The sequence below is a fragment of the Syngnathoides biaculeatus genome, chromosome 12 (genome assembly GCF_019802595.1).
Source record: "Syngnathoides biaculeatus isolate LvHL_M chromosome 12, ASM1980259v1, whole genome shotgun sequence".
In the NCBI taxonomy this organism is placed as follows: domain Eukaryota; kingdom Metazoa; phylum Chordata; class Actinopteri; order Syngnathiformes; family Syngnathidae; genus Syngnathoides; species Syngnathoides biaculeatus.
Genome location: NC_084651.1, coordinates 22,353,202 through 22,370,053, shown reverse-complemented (window position 1 = coordinate 22,370,053; position 16,852 = coordinate 22,353,202). Strand labels below are relative to the sequence as shown.

The 16,852-nt window shown below is 40.0% G+C and overlaps 1 protein-coding gene across 4 annotated transcripts in view; it reads right to left on the bottom strand.

The window, feature by feature from the left end:
- Positions 1-16,852, bottom strand: part of LOC133509797 (inositol polyphosphate-5-phosphatase A-like) — a 218,480-nt gene that overhangs the window by 18,724 nt on the left and 182,904 nt on the right. For all 4 annotated transcript variants that reach the window (XR_009797447.1, XM_061837168.1, XM_061837170.1 and 1 more), the window contains one exon: positions 16,079-16,152. Coding sequence is in view for 3 of the 4 variants with exons in the window: in XM_061837168.1 (XP_061693152.1) it covers positions 16,079-16,152 (74 nt within the window). In the remaining variant the exon portion in view is untranslated. The remainder of the gene's footprint in view (positions 1-16,078; positions 16,153-16,852) is intronic.

Below are 16,852 nucleotides of genomic sequence, written 5' to 3'. Positions count from 1 at the left end.
GAGAGTGTGTTGAGCCCATCAAGAGCTCACTCATTCACGCTTGGTTTGGGACTTAATGTTTGATTTGACTGCAGACAGATTACTCACATTTACTACAGCCTGTTTGTTTTCACGCAGTAAAACGAGGCAAAGTGAGCCCCTGCTGACATTGTAGTGTGCGTGTGTCACACTGCAATTGAGGTTAAGGGCTTGTCGTTCACATCTAGTCACAAGCTACTGCAGGAACACACTTGATTTACACAACAGTTGACACACAGACTGTGTTAGCCATTTTTTTTTTTTAAACATGATCATATCAACAGCAAGATAAACAAAAACCTGAGCTGGTTTTATCGTAACCACTAGCATGGATGTTGTTTGCCTTCACTCCCTAGTCTCAGACTCTCACCTCCAAATAAAACAATTCTACCTTTTACAAACTCAATTCCAATGAAGTTGTTATGTTGTGTTAAACATCAATAACAACAGAATACAATAATTTGCAAATCAAGTTCAACCTATAATTAATTGAACACACTACAAAGACAAGATATTTAATGTTCAAACTTTTTGGTCAGGAACCATTCAATAAACATTTGGGAACAGACGAGAACTGTCGAAACTTTGAAGATGAAATTCTTTCAAATTCTTGCTTGATGTTGGGCTTCCGCTGTTCAATAGTCCGGGGTCATATTTTACGCTTCAAAATCTGCCACACATTTTCAATGGGAGACAGGTCTTGACCGCAGGCAGGCCAGTCAAGTACCCTTTTACTGGAAGCCACGCTGTTGTAACACATGCAGATGGCATTGTCTTGCTGAAACAAGCAGGGGTGACCATGAAAAAGATCTTGCTTTGATGGAAGCATATATTCATATATTGCATGTGTCATTCAGCATTAATGGTGCCTTCACATAAGTGTACTGTACTGTAAATTACCATTGCACTAACATAGCCCTATACATCACAGATGCTGGCTTTTGAACGTTACGGCCATAACATACCGGATGGTTCTTTTTCTCTTTGGTCTAACCCAATTTCCAAAAACTCTGAATGAAATGTGGACTCGTCGGACCACAGAAAACTTTTCCACTTTGCATCAGTCCAGCTTAGATGAGCTCAGGCCCAGAGGAGCAGGTGGCGTTTCTGGCTGTTGATAAATGGCTTTCACTTTGCATAGTAGAGTTTTAAGTTGCATTTACAGATGTAACGCCCAACTGTATTTACTGACACTGGTTTTCTGAAATCTTCCTGAGCCCATGTGGTGCTATCCTTTACATATTATCGGTTTCTGATGTAGTGTCGTCAGAGTGATCGAAGGTCACAGTCACTTAATGTTGGTTTTCGGCCTTGCGGCTTACTTGCAGTGATTTCTCCAGATTCTCTGAACATTTTGATATTATTGGACCATACATGATGAAATCTAAATTCCTTGCAGTTGTACATTGAGTAACACTGTCCTTAAATTGACTTTCTCGTGCACTTGTTCACAAAGAGGTGAACATCAGCCCATCTTTGCCTCTGAATGACTGAGAAATTCAAAGAAGCTTCTTTTGTACCCAATCATGGCACCTACCAGTTCCCAAATAGCCTGTTCACTGGTGAGATGTTTCAAATAGAACTTCTTTATGCCACCTGTCGCATTTTTTTTAAACATGTTGCAGCCATAAAATTCCAAGTTAATGATTGTTTGCTAAAAACAAAGTTCTGATAAACTTTGTTTTTAGCATTAAATATCTTATCTTTGTAGTGTGATTAAATATGGGGTGAACATGACTTGCAAATCATTGGATTCTGCTTTTATTTAGTGTATATTGAGCACAATATCCCAACTTAATTGGAATTGGGTTTGTACAAAATGGCACAGAAATGGGTTAAGGTATTTATGTAACTTGCAAAATAGGTATGACTATCTGTAAGAATCATAATCATAAGAGAGTTCAAGGGCATAGAAGGGCATCATGCAGGGGATGTCAATATTCAAAGGGCCTCTATTGGCTAAAACGTCAGAAAGGACTCGCAGCCTCTGTTGCAATGTTTGTCTGCGTTGTCAGGGGAGGCCTGGAAAAGCACAACATAACATACACATGCTCGCAGGCGTACAAAAGATCAGCCAAATGCTATCAATAAAACGGGGGTGTTTGCTTCAGTTTGTCGAGCTGGGAGGCTCGCAGGCACAACATTGGCACAGTGCAGTACAAACAGAGTAAAATGCCATTAGTAGCTCATTGCTCACAGCTTGCTAAGGTTCAGCTATGACATGTGTAGCATTTAATTTCTCCACATGATGGAAAGAAGTCACAGATGGCCTTAACTCAATCCTCCCTGACAAAGATTGTTTTCAACAAAGCCGTCCCTTCAGTGGCATCATCCTGGGCAATGACACATGACAGTGGCCATTATTCAGCTATTATTGAGACAATGACCCCTCACCAATTTCACAGGCTCTGTAGTAGTTAGAATGATGGATGTGCAGATGATTGTAAACAATGTTGGTGTTCACTAGATGAGCTGTTTTTCTTCATGAGCCATACACCCCAGCACTGCTTTAACTAAACATTGTCTTTAGTTAGTCTCTATAAATGGAGCGAGTACCGCTGAATCCTGACACTATGACTTGTAGGCAGAGAATCCGAAGCCTCATTTATGCTGCAAGTAACAAAAACAGTGGCACAATAGGACAAACATACCCACAAGCAAATACACTCAGGGTGGATGATGTCACTCAGGAAGTATTCAAAAGCCAAGGAGACAGCTTTGTTCGCAATAGCTTTGGCCTAAAAAAATGTTCCTGTGTTGTATTTACGAGACAACATCCTTGTATTCTTTGAAAGGTTTCAAATATTGACAACAATGTTCAGAAAAAACCTTCCTGTTGACAAGGACTGGCAAAAATAGCTGAAAACCCTGTGATAATGTATGCATGCCAGACCTGTAGTTGGCAGTCATTTTGCAAAAAAAAAAAAAAAAAAAAAAAAAAAAAGCCCGATTAGCACAGATGAATTCTGCCATTAATGTTTTGGTTGTGATGGATTTGTGCAAGCGCACACTGAAAAGTAATAAATACATTTGCATGTCCTTTGTTTTCACAGACAACTGTTCTCAGCACTTGTACAACAAAAAGATTGCACTGTAAGACCACGTTTCTAATTTTTCAGTTAAAACCAGGCTTGTTCAAATTTCCACTTCAAAGAAATATCCACTGCAGTGGAAATGGACCCTACGAGCAGTTGAGGTATTGGCAGGCAGCCATTTGTGTGATTATTCATATCTTCCTTCCAAAAGGACAAGGGTACTTTTTCTGGAATAGTGTCTCTACGCTCACTGTCTGTCTCGCATTTAGTGCTCCTGGAGTAACTAGTGTGTGTGTGTGTGTGTGTGTGTGTGTGTGTGTGTGTGTGGTGGTGGGGGGGGCATGTTACAAAAACGTGCAATTGGAGCAATCACTGCACATTGTCTCTTGCACAGGATCATTGCAGCGTAGTAACCTCAGCCATTCATCCTCACCTAAGCCCGACGCACATTGAGCGATGCAGCCGAACGTGATTAAAGTGGCCCGGCACGAGAAAAGTCGTGCTGGCGACTCTTCGCCACACAACAACCAATGCACAGCTACTGAGAGGAAAAACTCTCAACCTGTATAGGGTTTTAAAGTGCCACAAAATGATAATAATGAGAAAGGTAATGATGTGTACAGAATATATATGTACACAGTACTGTATATATTGTATTGGAACAGCTTGGGGGCCACCATTTGCTTAGCCTTGATTACACTTAATGAAACATTTTTGGGGGGTTAAAAATTCATTTGAAGTTTTGACTGCGGCATAAAATTTTAAATTGCAGGAAAACTAGTAGCTTACACTTAGCGATTCATGAAAGCTAGTTTGCCAATTCCAGACAGTGTGCGGCCATTAAGAACACCTGTTTCAGTAGACCGTTCTGTTCAGACCGCTACCTGTGTTCAACTTGTGTGGCAAAGAGCAAAACAAATCTGTGAGAAATACTCCCAGTCATACCCAATATGCTTCTGCACAAAGCTATCTTTGCAACAAGGACAACAGAATATGGAATGCAGGGGAACATCTACCAAAGTTCAAATTGGTATCATTCGTAATGTTTCACAAAACCTAAGCAAATTTACATTCTATTGGACTTTTCCTTCTTTGGGGGATGCCTTCTCAAGGTCAAGGTTAGGATGAAGGGGAAGTGTGAACATGTTTAATTGTTTTACAAGATTATTTGTTAATGTCATTAGCCCCTTTTCACCAACAAGCTCAGGCACTTTGAGTTCTTGGTATAAAACATTTCCTGTGGCCCATGTGGTTTACATTTCCACTACATCTCATAGTTCAGGGTAGCTCATCCTAATGAGACCGATGATGGTAAACACAGTACAAGAGGTAGTTTCTATGTTGCTCATTACTGCCACTTGCTGGGTCTAAAAAGTCACTGCAGGCAACTCAACCTTTTAAGTTTATGTATTGCTTTTTATCTTAATCAAAATTGAAAATATTTTGATATCTTTAAAACCCATCACTGAGTCTTCATTTAATCATGGTAAGGGACATTGAAAATTGATTCTCTTCTGCAATGCCCATTTACATACACACACATACTTTTATATATTTTTTTTTAATGAAAAATTTATCTACATTAAAAAAAATGTTCATCAAACGTTTTTTCCAATGTCTTGTTTCTTCCCTCCCAGGTTTAGAGAACACCAACTCACATACCTTTTATGGAATACTGTATGCTACTTTCAACTATATCACATAGCACAGTTTGCATTATTTTCTTGCTTTCCTTTTGATTTGCACGGCGGTGGATCTTAAAAAGGTTCCTGTGGTGGAAAAGGGGCTAATATTTTACTTAAAACTTTGCCCATACAGTTTTATGTTGAGGACAGTTTGACCATTTGTCATGTGAGAAATCCAAACATCCCAGGATGCTTTGTCTTTCTTTGATGTTCTGCTGTATTTATTATTTGTGCAACCTTGACAGGAGAGAGAATATTTCTCGAGATACATCCCAATGAAACATTTATGCTGTAAAAGACTATTTCAGGCCATCACTTTTAAAAAAAAGTTATTTCCCTGGCAGAAAACAGTTTGGTTCTTCTATTTCCCAGACGAAGTATTTGTAATGAAGGAAATGGGAGATGTGCATTCACGTCCATATTGATGACTGCTTTAAGGCCAACTGACAAGCTCGATGCACTGTGACATAAGTTTTGCACGCCATTCCTTTTTCAGTGCTTAGCACCTGCCAGTCAGTTGTTTTTTTTCCCCAAAAACAATTTTGTGATTTTTCCACTCTTCCACTTCTGGTCTGCAATAACAGCTCATTCAGTTTTATATTACCGGAGTTACTTTGAGTACATTTATTCTGCATTCCTCCTATTGTGTATTGGAAAGACATTTCCCATGGCTTCTTTCCTTCTTAGAGGAAACTGTCATCTGTCTTTTCCCATGTTTTCCTTCATTTTGCTTTAACTTTGATTTTCATTCCCTGAAAGCACATCATTTGCCACATGGTGAAGTTGTGCTGTTGGTTGATGTCACTCAAAATCTTTCTCAAAGCCCATTTCCCGTAACCATGTTACAAGGAGAATATATTCTTTTACTGGGCTCTCATTGTCCACTGCATTTCCCCCTGTCGCTGGACTCCCGATTTAATTTTTGCATTGATTCTGTGGCAAAAAAAGGGGTGAATAAATTGGATCACAGGAATACTAAAAGCTTTCCATTAAATCAATCAAAATGCATGAATAAGTTTAGATATAAGTGGTGCTGTGGGATGTTTGAAGGGATATACACTGTATAATATAAGCATGTACAATACACGCATGCACACATCCTTCCATGTATGAAAATTAACACTACCAATCATTGATAATAAAACCAAACATTGTTCATATTGTAATGTCCATGTGATGATAATGACGTAATGACCTTATTTTGGATGCAGACAAAATTGTCTGAACAAATGTGAAGATACAAATGAATGTTTTCATTTAGCGCAATATTCTCCTGTTCACGGCTAAATTCTTTTTGAAGTGGCTGGACTTGCGCACTTCTATGAAACACATATTCTCCCATCCAGACTTCTGACGCCACCATTGCATGTTAGCTGCGAATGAATGCAAACACAACAAAGAAGTTTGAGTCATTGACAGCTGAGGCTGCCTTCAAATCAAGAAAAGCTGATTTTTCCTGAGACCTGTGAATGCCATTAGCATTTGTGAAAAGAGAACGCGCCGTGAAATTTTTTCAATTCCTTATGTCACAGAAGCCAAAGTAGTGGCAGTAGTCGGACTGTGCTGACATGTGAACCACTCTGGTTACAGTCACACTATCAAAGAGAGCACTTAAAAAAATATATATTCTACTTCATGCAGTTGTAGGTGATCCTCTGGCATACTGCAAAAAAGAGTAACAAGATGTGGATAACTCTTATATTATGGCTAAAACTCTCTCATGGTCAACTCACTCTTTGATCAAGTCATTTAGATATATATATATATATTTTTTTTTTTGTTCAATCTCTGGGTGGCCAAAGTGGTTGAGGACCACACTGAATTTTATAAGCATTGGTGTGGTGGTAAAGGCTTGGGGTGTAATTGATTTGGCCGGAGAGCTGAGCCTTCAAGTTAGTGTATAAGTCGATGCCAATTTTGGCATAATGCATGAGACTGTTGTTCCAACCCCCCCCACCCCAAAAAAAAAAACGTGAAATTCGTACTTTAAATACAATTGAGACGTGTCTGGAAGTCTCGAAAAATATTATCTATATGTCTGTATACTGTATACATGTGTGGCATATATTGTAACTGTATCCAAACTTCAAACGCAATATAATGTTTCACCTTCTTGGGGTGTTGACTTCCCACAGCCTCTGAAGTACGTAAAATTAAATGAGCTTGTAAATCGATGTGAGAATACACGCAAGGCCAGATTTGACAGAACGAGCACATTTTAGGGTTGCACCGCCCAGCGCACATATCTGGCATCGAAGTGTGTGAATGAAAGACAAGCGAATCTGTGTAGCCAGAAAACTGCGTAGCTGTTGGTCTCGCCCTCTTACGCACATTGGAGAATTTGGCCTGTACAGCATACTCTCGCCCAATACTACAAGAGTCAGTGTGTGCGGCCCTGGGACTGGTGGGACGGCCAACTGGCTCCAGGTCCAGCTATGACAAGTCGTGTGTGAATTCCTCACCTCGGTCTCAAGGGCTTATACTTGTCAGCAAGTCCCTTAAACAACAATTTTTGAGAGTAAAAAGATGTGCATCATTCTACTAATGCGCCAGGGATGCGCAGGAAAAACTCACATCTATACATACAGATCATTTTCCACTTGAGACAATGTGAGTTGCGGTATGTACATTTTATAGAAACAATGAGTCCCCTCCAACCTAACATCACAGACTAGAGAGACAGGAATCCGCCACTAAGTCACAGTGGTTGCGTCACCGTTCCGCTATATTGCAGATTTCTATTACAATTGTTACTCTATTTTTTATATGGTTTGTGCAATATTTTTGTGCTATCCATTGCTCTTAGTGTATGTGTTTAGGCCTGTGATGATAGTAACATTTTTAGAATATATTTACCCATAAACCCAAGATAAACTTTTGTTTTTTTAATGCCACTGATATAACGAGATTAGCGCACAATAGATATTTGTAAACACCTTACAAATTCTGCACCAGTTATCAAAAATATGAGCACAAGTCTGCAATGTGATCTCATGAATGAAATAAAAGTAGGGACTTATTTGCAATAAAAGCAAGGAAGTAAAAAGTGATAGTTATACATGTTAAAATCAAATGATGAATTTAAGGGAAAAGAAATCATTTGAGTTTTCCCTTTTCTGTCAAGCATCTTGACACAGTGAAGTCCAAACTATTTTACACATTTTAATTAAACCGATCTTACCAGAACAAATTTGAGGTTAATTTTGTACAAACCTTTGCTTTGGTTCATAACGGCATTTCACATACTTATTAGTCATAATTATGTAATTATGTCCAACATGCCCTTTTAGTAAGTGCTCCCAGTGGGACATTTCTACTGAGACTCTACTTGTTCCCTTTTAAGTGTCATTTGTTCCAAAGTTTCTCTTCCTTTAAGACATTTTCTGATCTTCTTTCAGGTCTTGAACAACTTACATGCTCTCGCTCTCTTTCTCTCCACCTTGTGTGTGTCTGACCTGTGCGCAGTGTGTGAGTTCAGTAATTACCGCCTGCGATGCAGATTTGATTTCAAAGGGTGGCAGAACTTGCATGTGATTGGTCAGTACAGTTCATCACTACTGTAAAGGCTGAAATATGTTGCACCGTGTAAAATAGAAGTTCCTTGTATGTCTGGAATCATAACATTTATTTTTGGAAATGGTGTGGGTCTGTCTGAGACAGCTCCTGGGTCCCAAAGTGGGCCGCGAATTACTGAGCTATGTTTTAAATTATGTCACAACAATCGTAATCAACATCTTAATTGTACAGGGACCTGGAAAAAAACAAAAACAAAAAAATATGCCACAGCCTGCACATCTTTGCAACCGTCTCTACGGTACACCCGAGTTGCAGTTTTGGTTTTTAATGCACAAAATGCATATTCTGACCCGCAAACTGTGCTATAAAATGGGTTAATTCGAGCCTTGCACACATACAGACCTTTTCCAATAAAAAATGGAATATCAAGGAGAAGTTTTTTTATTCCCAAAATTCCATTCAAAAAGTTAAACTTTTATAGACTATAGATTCAGAGCCAACAATGGAAATAATTTCAAGTCTTTATTTATGTGATCATAATTTGGCCATAAAACTGGAATAAAAAAAATATACTACTGTGAAGAAATCATTTATTTCTCATTTTTAGTAAAAAATGAAATATAATTCGGGACAGTTAAAATCAAAATATTGTACTTTAAAAAAATACGTTAATTTCCTTCCATTTGCTTGAATCAGTGTCTTGATGTGCTGTGCCATAAAGGCAATCGGCCTTTGCTGTTGCCGGGAAGTTACTGTATGGAAGCCAAGATATCCTTGATGCTTGCTGTCCGTTCTTTGGTTTGGAGTCTGCTGCCCCTCATTTTCTTCTAGATAATACCCCAATAGATTCTCAGTTGGGTTTATATACGGCGAGTTAACTGCCCAGTCAAGCACTGTGATGTGCTTCTGGCGGTATGGGCAGGGAAGGTCCTGCTGGAAAATTAAATCTGCACCTTCATACAGATCCTCAGCAGAAGCAATGATTACATGCTCTAAAACATTCTGGTAGAAAGTTGTGGTGACCTTGGATTTAAGAAAGCGAGTTTTGCATTGCACTCCACTTTCAATAACTGTGTATATTTCAGCAGGATGGATTCTGTTCTTCACTTATCTTGCTCCATACCCTTGGACCTTAATTCCTGAATGAAAGGAACACTTGACTTTCATTGGAAAAAAGGACCCTGGACCACTAGCCAACAGTCCAGTCCTTCTTTTCCTTGGCCCAGTTGAGATACTCCCATGTTGGGTCAGTGTCTGAAGTGGCTTGACCCAAGGAACCAGACAGTTTTAGCCCATCTCCCTGATGTGTCTGCATGTGGTGTTTTTTTTTTTTAAGCTGTGACTCCTCCGTCATTCCAGTCTTTGTGGCTGTCTGATTGATTCTTGAATCTTCTCTGTTTGATAATTTGATGAAGCCCACAGTCATCCCATGTGCCGGTGCATGCTCTCCTGCCACATTTTGTCATTCTGTTGATATTCTTAAACACAGCACTCTGTCAACAGCCAGCCTCCCGAGCTATGAACCTTTGTTTACCCCTCCTATGGAGAGTATTAATGATGGTCTTCTGGCCTGTTGTGAATTCTGCGGTCTCCCTCACAATGAACTGAAAATTTAAGCAAACTGGAACACTGTAAAGACACCTGGGGAAACCTGTGCAGGGGCTTTTTATTATTAGAGTGTGACACTCAGTTTAAAACATTTCGTCACAGTATTCTAATTGTATGAATTCCGGATTTTGTGAGTTTTATGAGCTGGAAATCGAAACTATGTAAAAGTAAACTAACTGAAATTTTTTAAATTGTGGGCCCTGAATCTAAAATCTCTGAAAATATAACTTTTTAAGTGGAATTACGGAAATACAGTGGTAGCTCGGTTTTTGAACATCTTGGTTCTCGTACAAATCGGTTTTCGAACGAATATTTCAAGATTTTTTTTCTTTGGTTTTCGAACGAAAGTCGATATTCGAACACCCCAACCAGGCGACCCACCCCAATTTGTTATTGTGCTTTCGAACGCACCCCGAAAAAACCCCTGAAAAGATGTAACGCATGCGGCGTGGCGCAACCAGTTGACTCACACACTCCTCTGCTCGCGGACGTTTCCCAGTACTGTAGTGACTTTTTTTCTTCAAATTGAGCAACATTAACCCCTGATCATGGCTCCAAAGAAGGCAAGTGGAACTGCTGGTGCTGAAAAAAGGAAAGTGGTGCGTAAAACTGCCGACTTCAAGGATTTGATAGCCGAGCATGAATCGGGTGTGCGTGTTTCTGAGCTATCGAAGAAGTATGGCATGGCAAAATTGACGATCAGCACCATTCTGAAACACAAGGATGCCCTCAAAGCAAGTGATGTTGCTAAAGGAGCAACTGTGTTGACCAAGCAGAGGCCACAGATCTTGGAAGAAGTTGAAAAGTTGCTTCTTATTTTCGTGAACAAGCAGCTCTTAGCTGGGGATAGTGTTGACGAGGAAGGGAGGAGATGTCTTCTAATAAAGCTGAAGGCAGAAAGGATGTCTGAAGTGCTGATATTAAAGCTATCTGCGCTAAATGGAATGACATCCGTAATTTTGTACAACTTTATCACCCAAATAAAGCTGAATGCTGAAAAGCACTGCAAAGTATTAAAGATCTTGTTATGAGCCACTTCGGAAAAGTGCTTAAAAGACGGCAGAAACAAACGACATTAGATTCGTTCTTTGTGAAAAAGGAGCGAGTCACCCCCACCGGAGGCATCTGAAACTTGTTTTGCACTGCTTTTTTCTTTTGTTCCATTAACCCTACTTCTAGTTGCAAGTTAAAATTGTTTTTACATTACATACTTTCTGTGCAAGTGAAAAACAATTTGTCTGCCCCCACCCCATTATTGACTGTTTAAAGCAATTCTGCACTTTTGTGAATAAATGGGGGCTGAGTCACTATAGATAGGGCAATGCACTCCCAGCCTAGCATACTCTACTAGGCTAACACATACATTTTAAGCAAAAAATAAATATATTTCTTAAATGATTTAATTATGTAAAGTATTTAATCTATACATGCATTTCTACTATGCAGTTTATTATCAGGAAAAGCTAAAAAAAAAATCGCTTGAAAAAACTATTTTTTAGGCCTGGAACACATTATTTAATTTTCCATTCATTGTAATGGGAAAATGTGCTTCGGTTTTTGAACAATTTTGTTTTCAACCAGCCTTCTGGAACGGATTGTGCTCAAGAACCAAGGCACCACTGTATACTATTTCATGTGATTCATTTGCTTTGATGATTTTTTTTTTTTTTGGAAAGGGTATGGAAGTAGGTAACTAATGTGAGTCAGCGGGGAATATTCACCATGATTTATGTATCCCTGATCATTTTTTGACCGTCCGGGACGTGGGACGCACATCCAACAAGATTGCTGCGGATATAGAAGGTGATATACCCTGGAAAAAGACAGGGATCTAAACAAAGTTTATATCCATCAAACCCAATCAAGAAAACTAATGACATACAGTAGTAGGTGCATGTGCTACATCTTGTAACTTCTCAAAGCAAAATATGAAGTTGTCGCCCCCCTTCACCCCTCAAATTGTTGTCTGATTCTGCTAATAGTATTGTTGTGGCAAAATCCTCTCATTACTCCAGCAAAAAACCATACCTGCATTCTCATAAATTCCTTATAATGCCTTCCAAGGTTAGCAGAAAGTACCCATAAGGCATTGGAATGCCCATCCAAAAAATATATGCTATAGATGTTTCATTTAGTAAAAGATGGAGATAATTTTTAACCACAATAGTAAGTGGAAGGCATTGTTTGTGCAATATTTCTGCCTCACCCAGTGACTTAAGTGCACCACAACACAGACAGAATTCACTTGCAGTGAAATGTTTGTGAATAGAATTGATTCATAGATTTGAACAAAAGTGAAGTGCTCGTGTATGTGTGCGCGTGCATGTGTGTCCCTCCGTTGAGGTTGTCCACTAAAAAGAGTAATTACTTCACAGATGGTGAGGGGCTGGTCTAGAGCAGACTATGTGATGGAGAACAATCATTGAGGCTTGATTGCTCAAGAAGCACAAGGCAGACCTGACAGGAGGAGGGTTCCAGAATGTGTGATGATGAGTGTGTGTGTGTGCAATAGAAATGGGAGGAGGGGACTGTTTAAGTTTAACTAGGCCACTGCGACCCATTACTGGGTTGACAATGATGTGGTTTGTCACACACGCACACACACACACACACACACAACACACACACACACACACACGCACACACGCACACACGCACACACGGACACACGCACACCCACACAGTGTAGATCAAGTCAAATTTCATGTGATGGTCCTGGGTTTCATCTATTTGATTCATCATCACCTCAAGTATGAGAAAATCATCTGTATTCACATACAGTACAGTCATTCCTCCCTGTGGAAAGATGATTAAGTATTATAGGGATAGGTGCAAATGTCATCCTGTATAAAAGGACGATAAATCCACATGTCACTTATGCAAAGTGATGTAAATGGAGCCCTTGATTAAGACACAGTCATTTAAAAACAGGGACCAGCAGAACCTTGACACACACCTCTACTCTGTCTCTCTCTCTCTCGCTCACACACACGGACACACACACACACACACACACACACACACACACACAATGTAAAATCCGACACCACTTCACACAACACAGCCGCTTTGATAATCACACAACTTCAATCTCTCCCTATCCCTCACTCACACACACACGCACAAACACGCACACACACTAAAATCCCTGTAGCCCTTTGCCTGCCGCCCGAGCAGTTTATCAAGTAATTATTGTTTGATTACAGTGTTTCATTATCTGCACTGATTAACTCACAATCAACAGCAAAGGTCAAGGACCATTAATGCGCTGCTCCCGAAACATATTTCCACGACGACAGCGTGTTTGCCCTCCCTCTCCTCTGAAAAGGCTAATTTGTATGCATTTGTTTGAGGAAAGAAGAGATGAGGAAAGAAGAGAGGAGATTGCGTGCTCCAAATCCCGCTGAGGCAGAATATTAATTGAATAAAAATAATTTACAAACAAAAAAAACATGCACGTAGACCGGAGCAGTTTGGGGCCATAATCTATATACAGTGGAACCTCAGAAATTGAACATAATTCGTTCATGTGGAGTTTTCAAAGACAGAGTTGTTCAACTTCCGTAACATATTTTCCTATAGGAAATAATGTCAATGAGTTTAATCCGGGCTGGCACAGTGGAGCAGCTGTAAAGCGTTGGCCTCACAGTTCTGAGGAGCAGGGTACGATCCCGACCCTCCCTGTGTGGAGTTTGCATGTTCTCCCCGTGCCTAGGTGAGTTATCGCCGCGCACTCCAGTTTCCTCCCACATCCCCAAAACATGCATTAATTGGACACACTAAATTGCCCCTAAGTATGATTGTGAGTACGGCTGTTGGTCTCTATGTGCCTGCCGATTGGCTCGCAACCAGTTCAGGGTGTCCCCTGCCTCCTGCCAGTTTACAACTGGGATAGTCTCTAGTACTCCCATGACCCTTGTGAGGATAGGCAGCTAAGAAAATGGATGGATGGAATTTAATCTGTTTCCAACCTCCAACTACAATGTACCTCCACCCTCCAAATATTAAATTATGAAACATGGATATCCTGGATTTACACAACAAAACGTGCCAACTTAAATGTGTATCATTTACCTTTTTGGTCATAGTGTAATGGCATCAGAGAGACTTGAGAGGGAAGGAGGAAGTGTTGAATACACCCCTCCATGATTTGACTGCGTAATTCTCCAGTAGCTTCTCCATTTCTTCCATTCTTATTCTTTAGGATAGTCCAAATAGTTGACTTAGCCATACAATGCTAGGTAGCAAGAGCAGTAACAAACATGCATTTCTGTACTTAGAGCCACTGTGGTTCTTCAACTTTCCTTTTCTTTTGCTGCTGGTAGCACTGCTGGAATACTTGAAAAACAATCTCATCATCGCTCCGCTTGAGTGAGCTATCAATATGGATTTTGCTTGATGGATTTTCGGAAACTGACAATTGAGCCAAAAACCGAGGTACTTTTTTTTTTTTTTTTTTTTTACAGAGATTTTTTGGTCAAAAACCAATTTGTACAACTACTGAGACGTTTGAATTCCGTGGTTCCAATGTACACACACACACACACACACAACACACACACACACACACACACATATGCATACACACACTAAGGCTCAGCATGTCTACACGTTGCATTAAGATTAATTTAGCAGGGTGTCCGATTACGTGATTGAATTTCGCATCCTAGGGGCTGAGAGTCGGTGGAACAACAGGGCACTACTTGATGGATTGTTTAATGGCTATCAAAGATCATTTGGTCCCATTAGACCTTCCAACCGACTTGGACATGCTCAATGTTCTCGCCATCAAGATAGACAAAAGACTTATAGATCGTGAGCTGGACAGGGATTGGCAGAAGGATGTGTCACCATGCGTTGGGAGAATAAGCCTCTGTGACCAGTTGAACCAAGGCAAAACACCTATTGCCAGGCTCAATCCAATGACCACCATGGATTAATCCATGCAACTGGGCAGGTTCTGTCTCTCCCCTGAGGAACGTCAACACCAGTGGAGGGAAGGACAGTGTTTCTACTGCGGGCAGTTTGGTCATTCCATGAGCAACTGTCATGTCAAAGCTGCTGGTGACCCTAACAATGGCACGGGAAGGTGAGTCTGAATCTTACTGAGAAGGGTCATAACCATGCTCTTCTTCAAGTTACACTATGGTCTCCCGATCAAGCAATTCAAACGAAAGTATTCATTGGCTGATTGTGACGCAAACTTACTAAACACTCTCCTTGTCAAACATATGTGCCTTAGAACCTTTGCTGTCAAACGTTATTGCAACGTCTATGCTGCAGATGACAGTCTTCTGGTCAACATTACTCATCGCACCCAAACGCTCACACTGACATTTCCTGATTCAAACACAGAATTTATTAGTTTTCACATTCTTGACGCCATGAATTATATTTATTTATTTACTATATTTATTTATATTTTAGGGAACCCTTGGTTGAAATTACACACAGTAATTCGCATATTGAATGGTCCTCTGGGCAGGTCTGGGGCGGCGACTGCGCCCAGACCTGTTTCAAGCCACCATCTAACTGTTAAGGGATATGTCCCTAAGGAAATTCTGCAGACCTCATCCAGGGATCTTGACCGCTCAAGTCCCCACCCGTTACCATGACATTAAAGACGTGTTCTAAAAGTCCAAAGCCAAGTCACTTCTGCCCTGGCAGGCTCCTGTGAATGATCCCCGCCAACTGGGGCAAGCCCCTGGGCCATGCAGGCCACCACTTGCTCATTCCAGTGGCACGTGGCAGCCACTTGCTTTTGTAGTGGTGTTTGGTAACCATCAGACCAAAAGAAATTTTACACAAGAGAGATCTACACTGGAATATAATTGCTTCTTCCATGGGACATGCTCCAAGCTTTGACCAAAAATTGGTTGTATGTTTTTCCATATCTTGACAATAATGGAAAAAAAACTGCCATGTTAAAATAATAAATACAAATAACACTTCTACGAGCACACTTTGAGTTTTCTGACAGGTTAACTTTATTATAGGAATCAAGATTTTTGAGGGAGAAATGTTTGACTTAGTATGAATAGAATTAGATAAAAACAGCTTTATCACATATTCTCTTGGAGTTCCAAGTATGAAAGTTCCGAAACTGAATTTAAGAGCAAAAGCAAAAGTGTATATATGAATATATAATATATAAGTATATACTATATGAATGTCCTTTGTGTGTGTGCGTGCGTGCGTGTGTATATAGATCCATACCTGGGTGGGAATGATATTTCCAATTCATGCAGTCGATCCTTGAACACTGACAGCTCTTTGTCGTACTCTAAAAGCTGTGGCGAAAAGAACAAATGAAATGATGAAGGGAAAGACAAGTGGAAAAAATGTTACATTACATTGGTTCTTTATGTGCAAATGAGGACAACTGAGGAATAAGATACTCAAAACCTTAAAATGAAGATTACAATGACAGCATGTGTGTCAATGCTAATCCTTTGGGTTGGCTGTTGGGAAACCTGGTGGGTGTTCACAAACGGGCAGGAAATGACAGCTTACTTTTTATCATTGACAGCTTTTCCGATAGAAAAGTCGCAATGACACAGACTACTCAATATCCAGAAAATCCATTGGTGACTACTTTGATTGATTACTATCCATCCATTATCTCTATCGGTTATCCTGAGCAGAATTGCTGGGACATGAAGACTATTGCAGCTCATGTGGCGAATAGGCGGGCCACAATTTCAGGGCTGACAGAGAGAGACAGCCGCTCAATCATACACATGGACAGTATGTACTGACATCTATGACAAAACTCAACAGAAAAGCCCAAGCTGAGCTTTGTAACTGAGGCTTTGTTGGTGTGAGGCATTAAAGTTAAATTCCAAACACAGTGTTGTCTGAGTGATAAGTTTAAAGTACTAATCCAGAGGAAATGTATTTTATTTGTCTATCATACAAATGTAGCTAAAATTTCATGAAAAAATATTTGAAAAAATCCCAACACAACAGAAATAAAATAATTTAACGTCA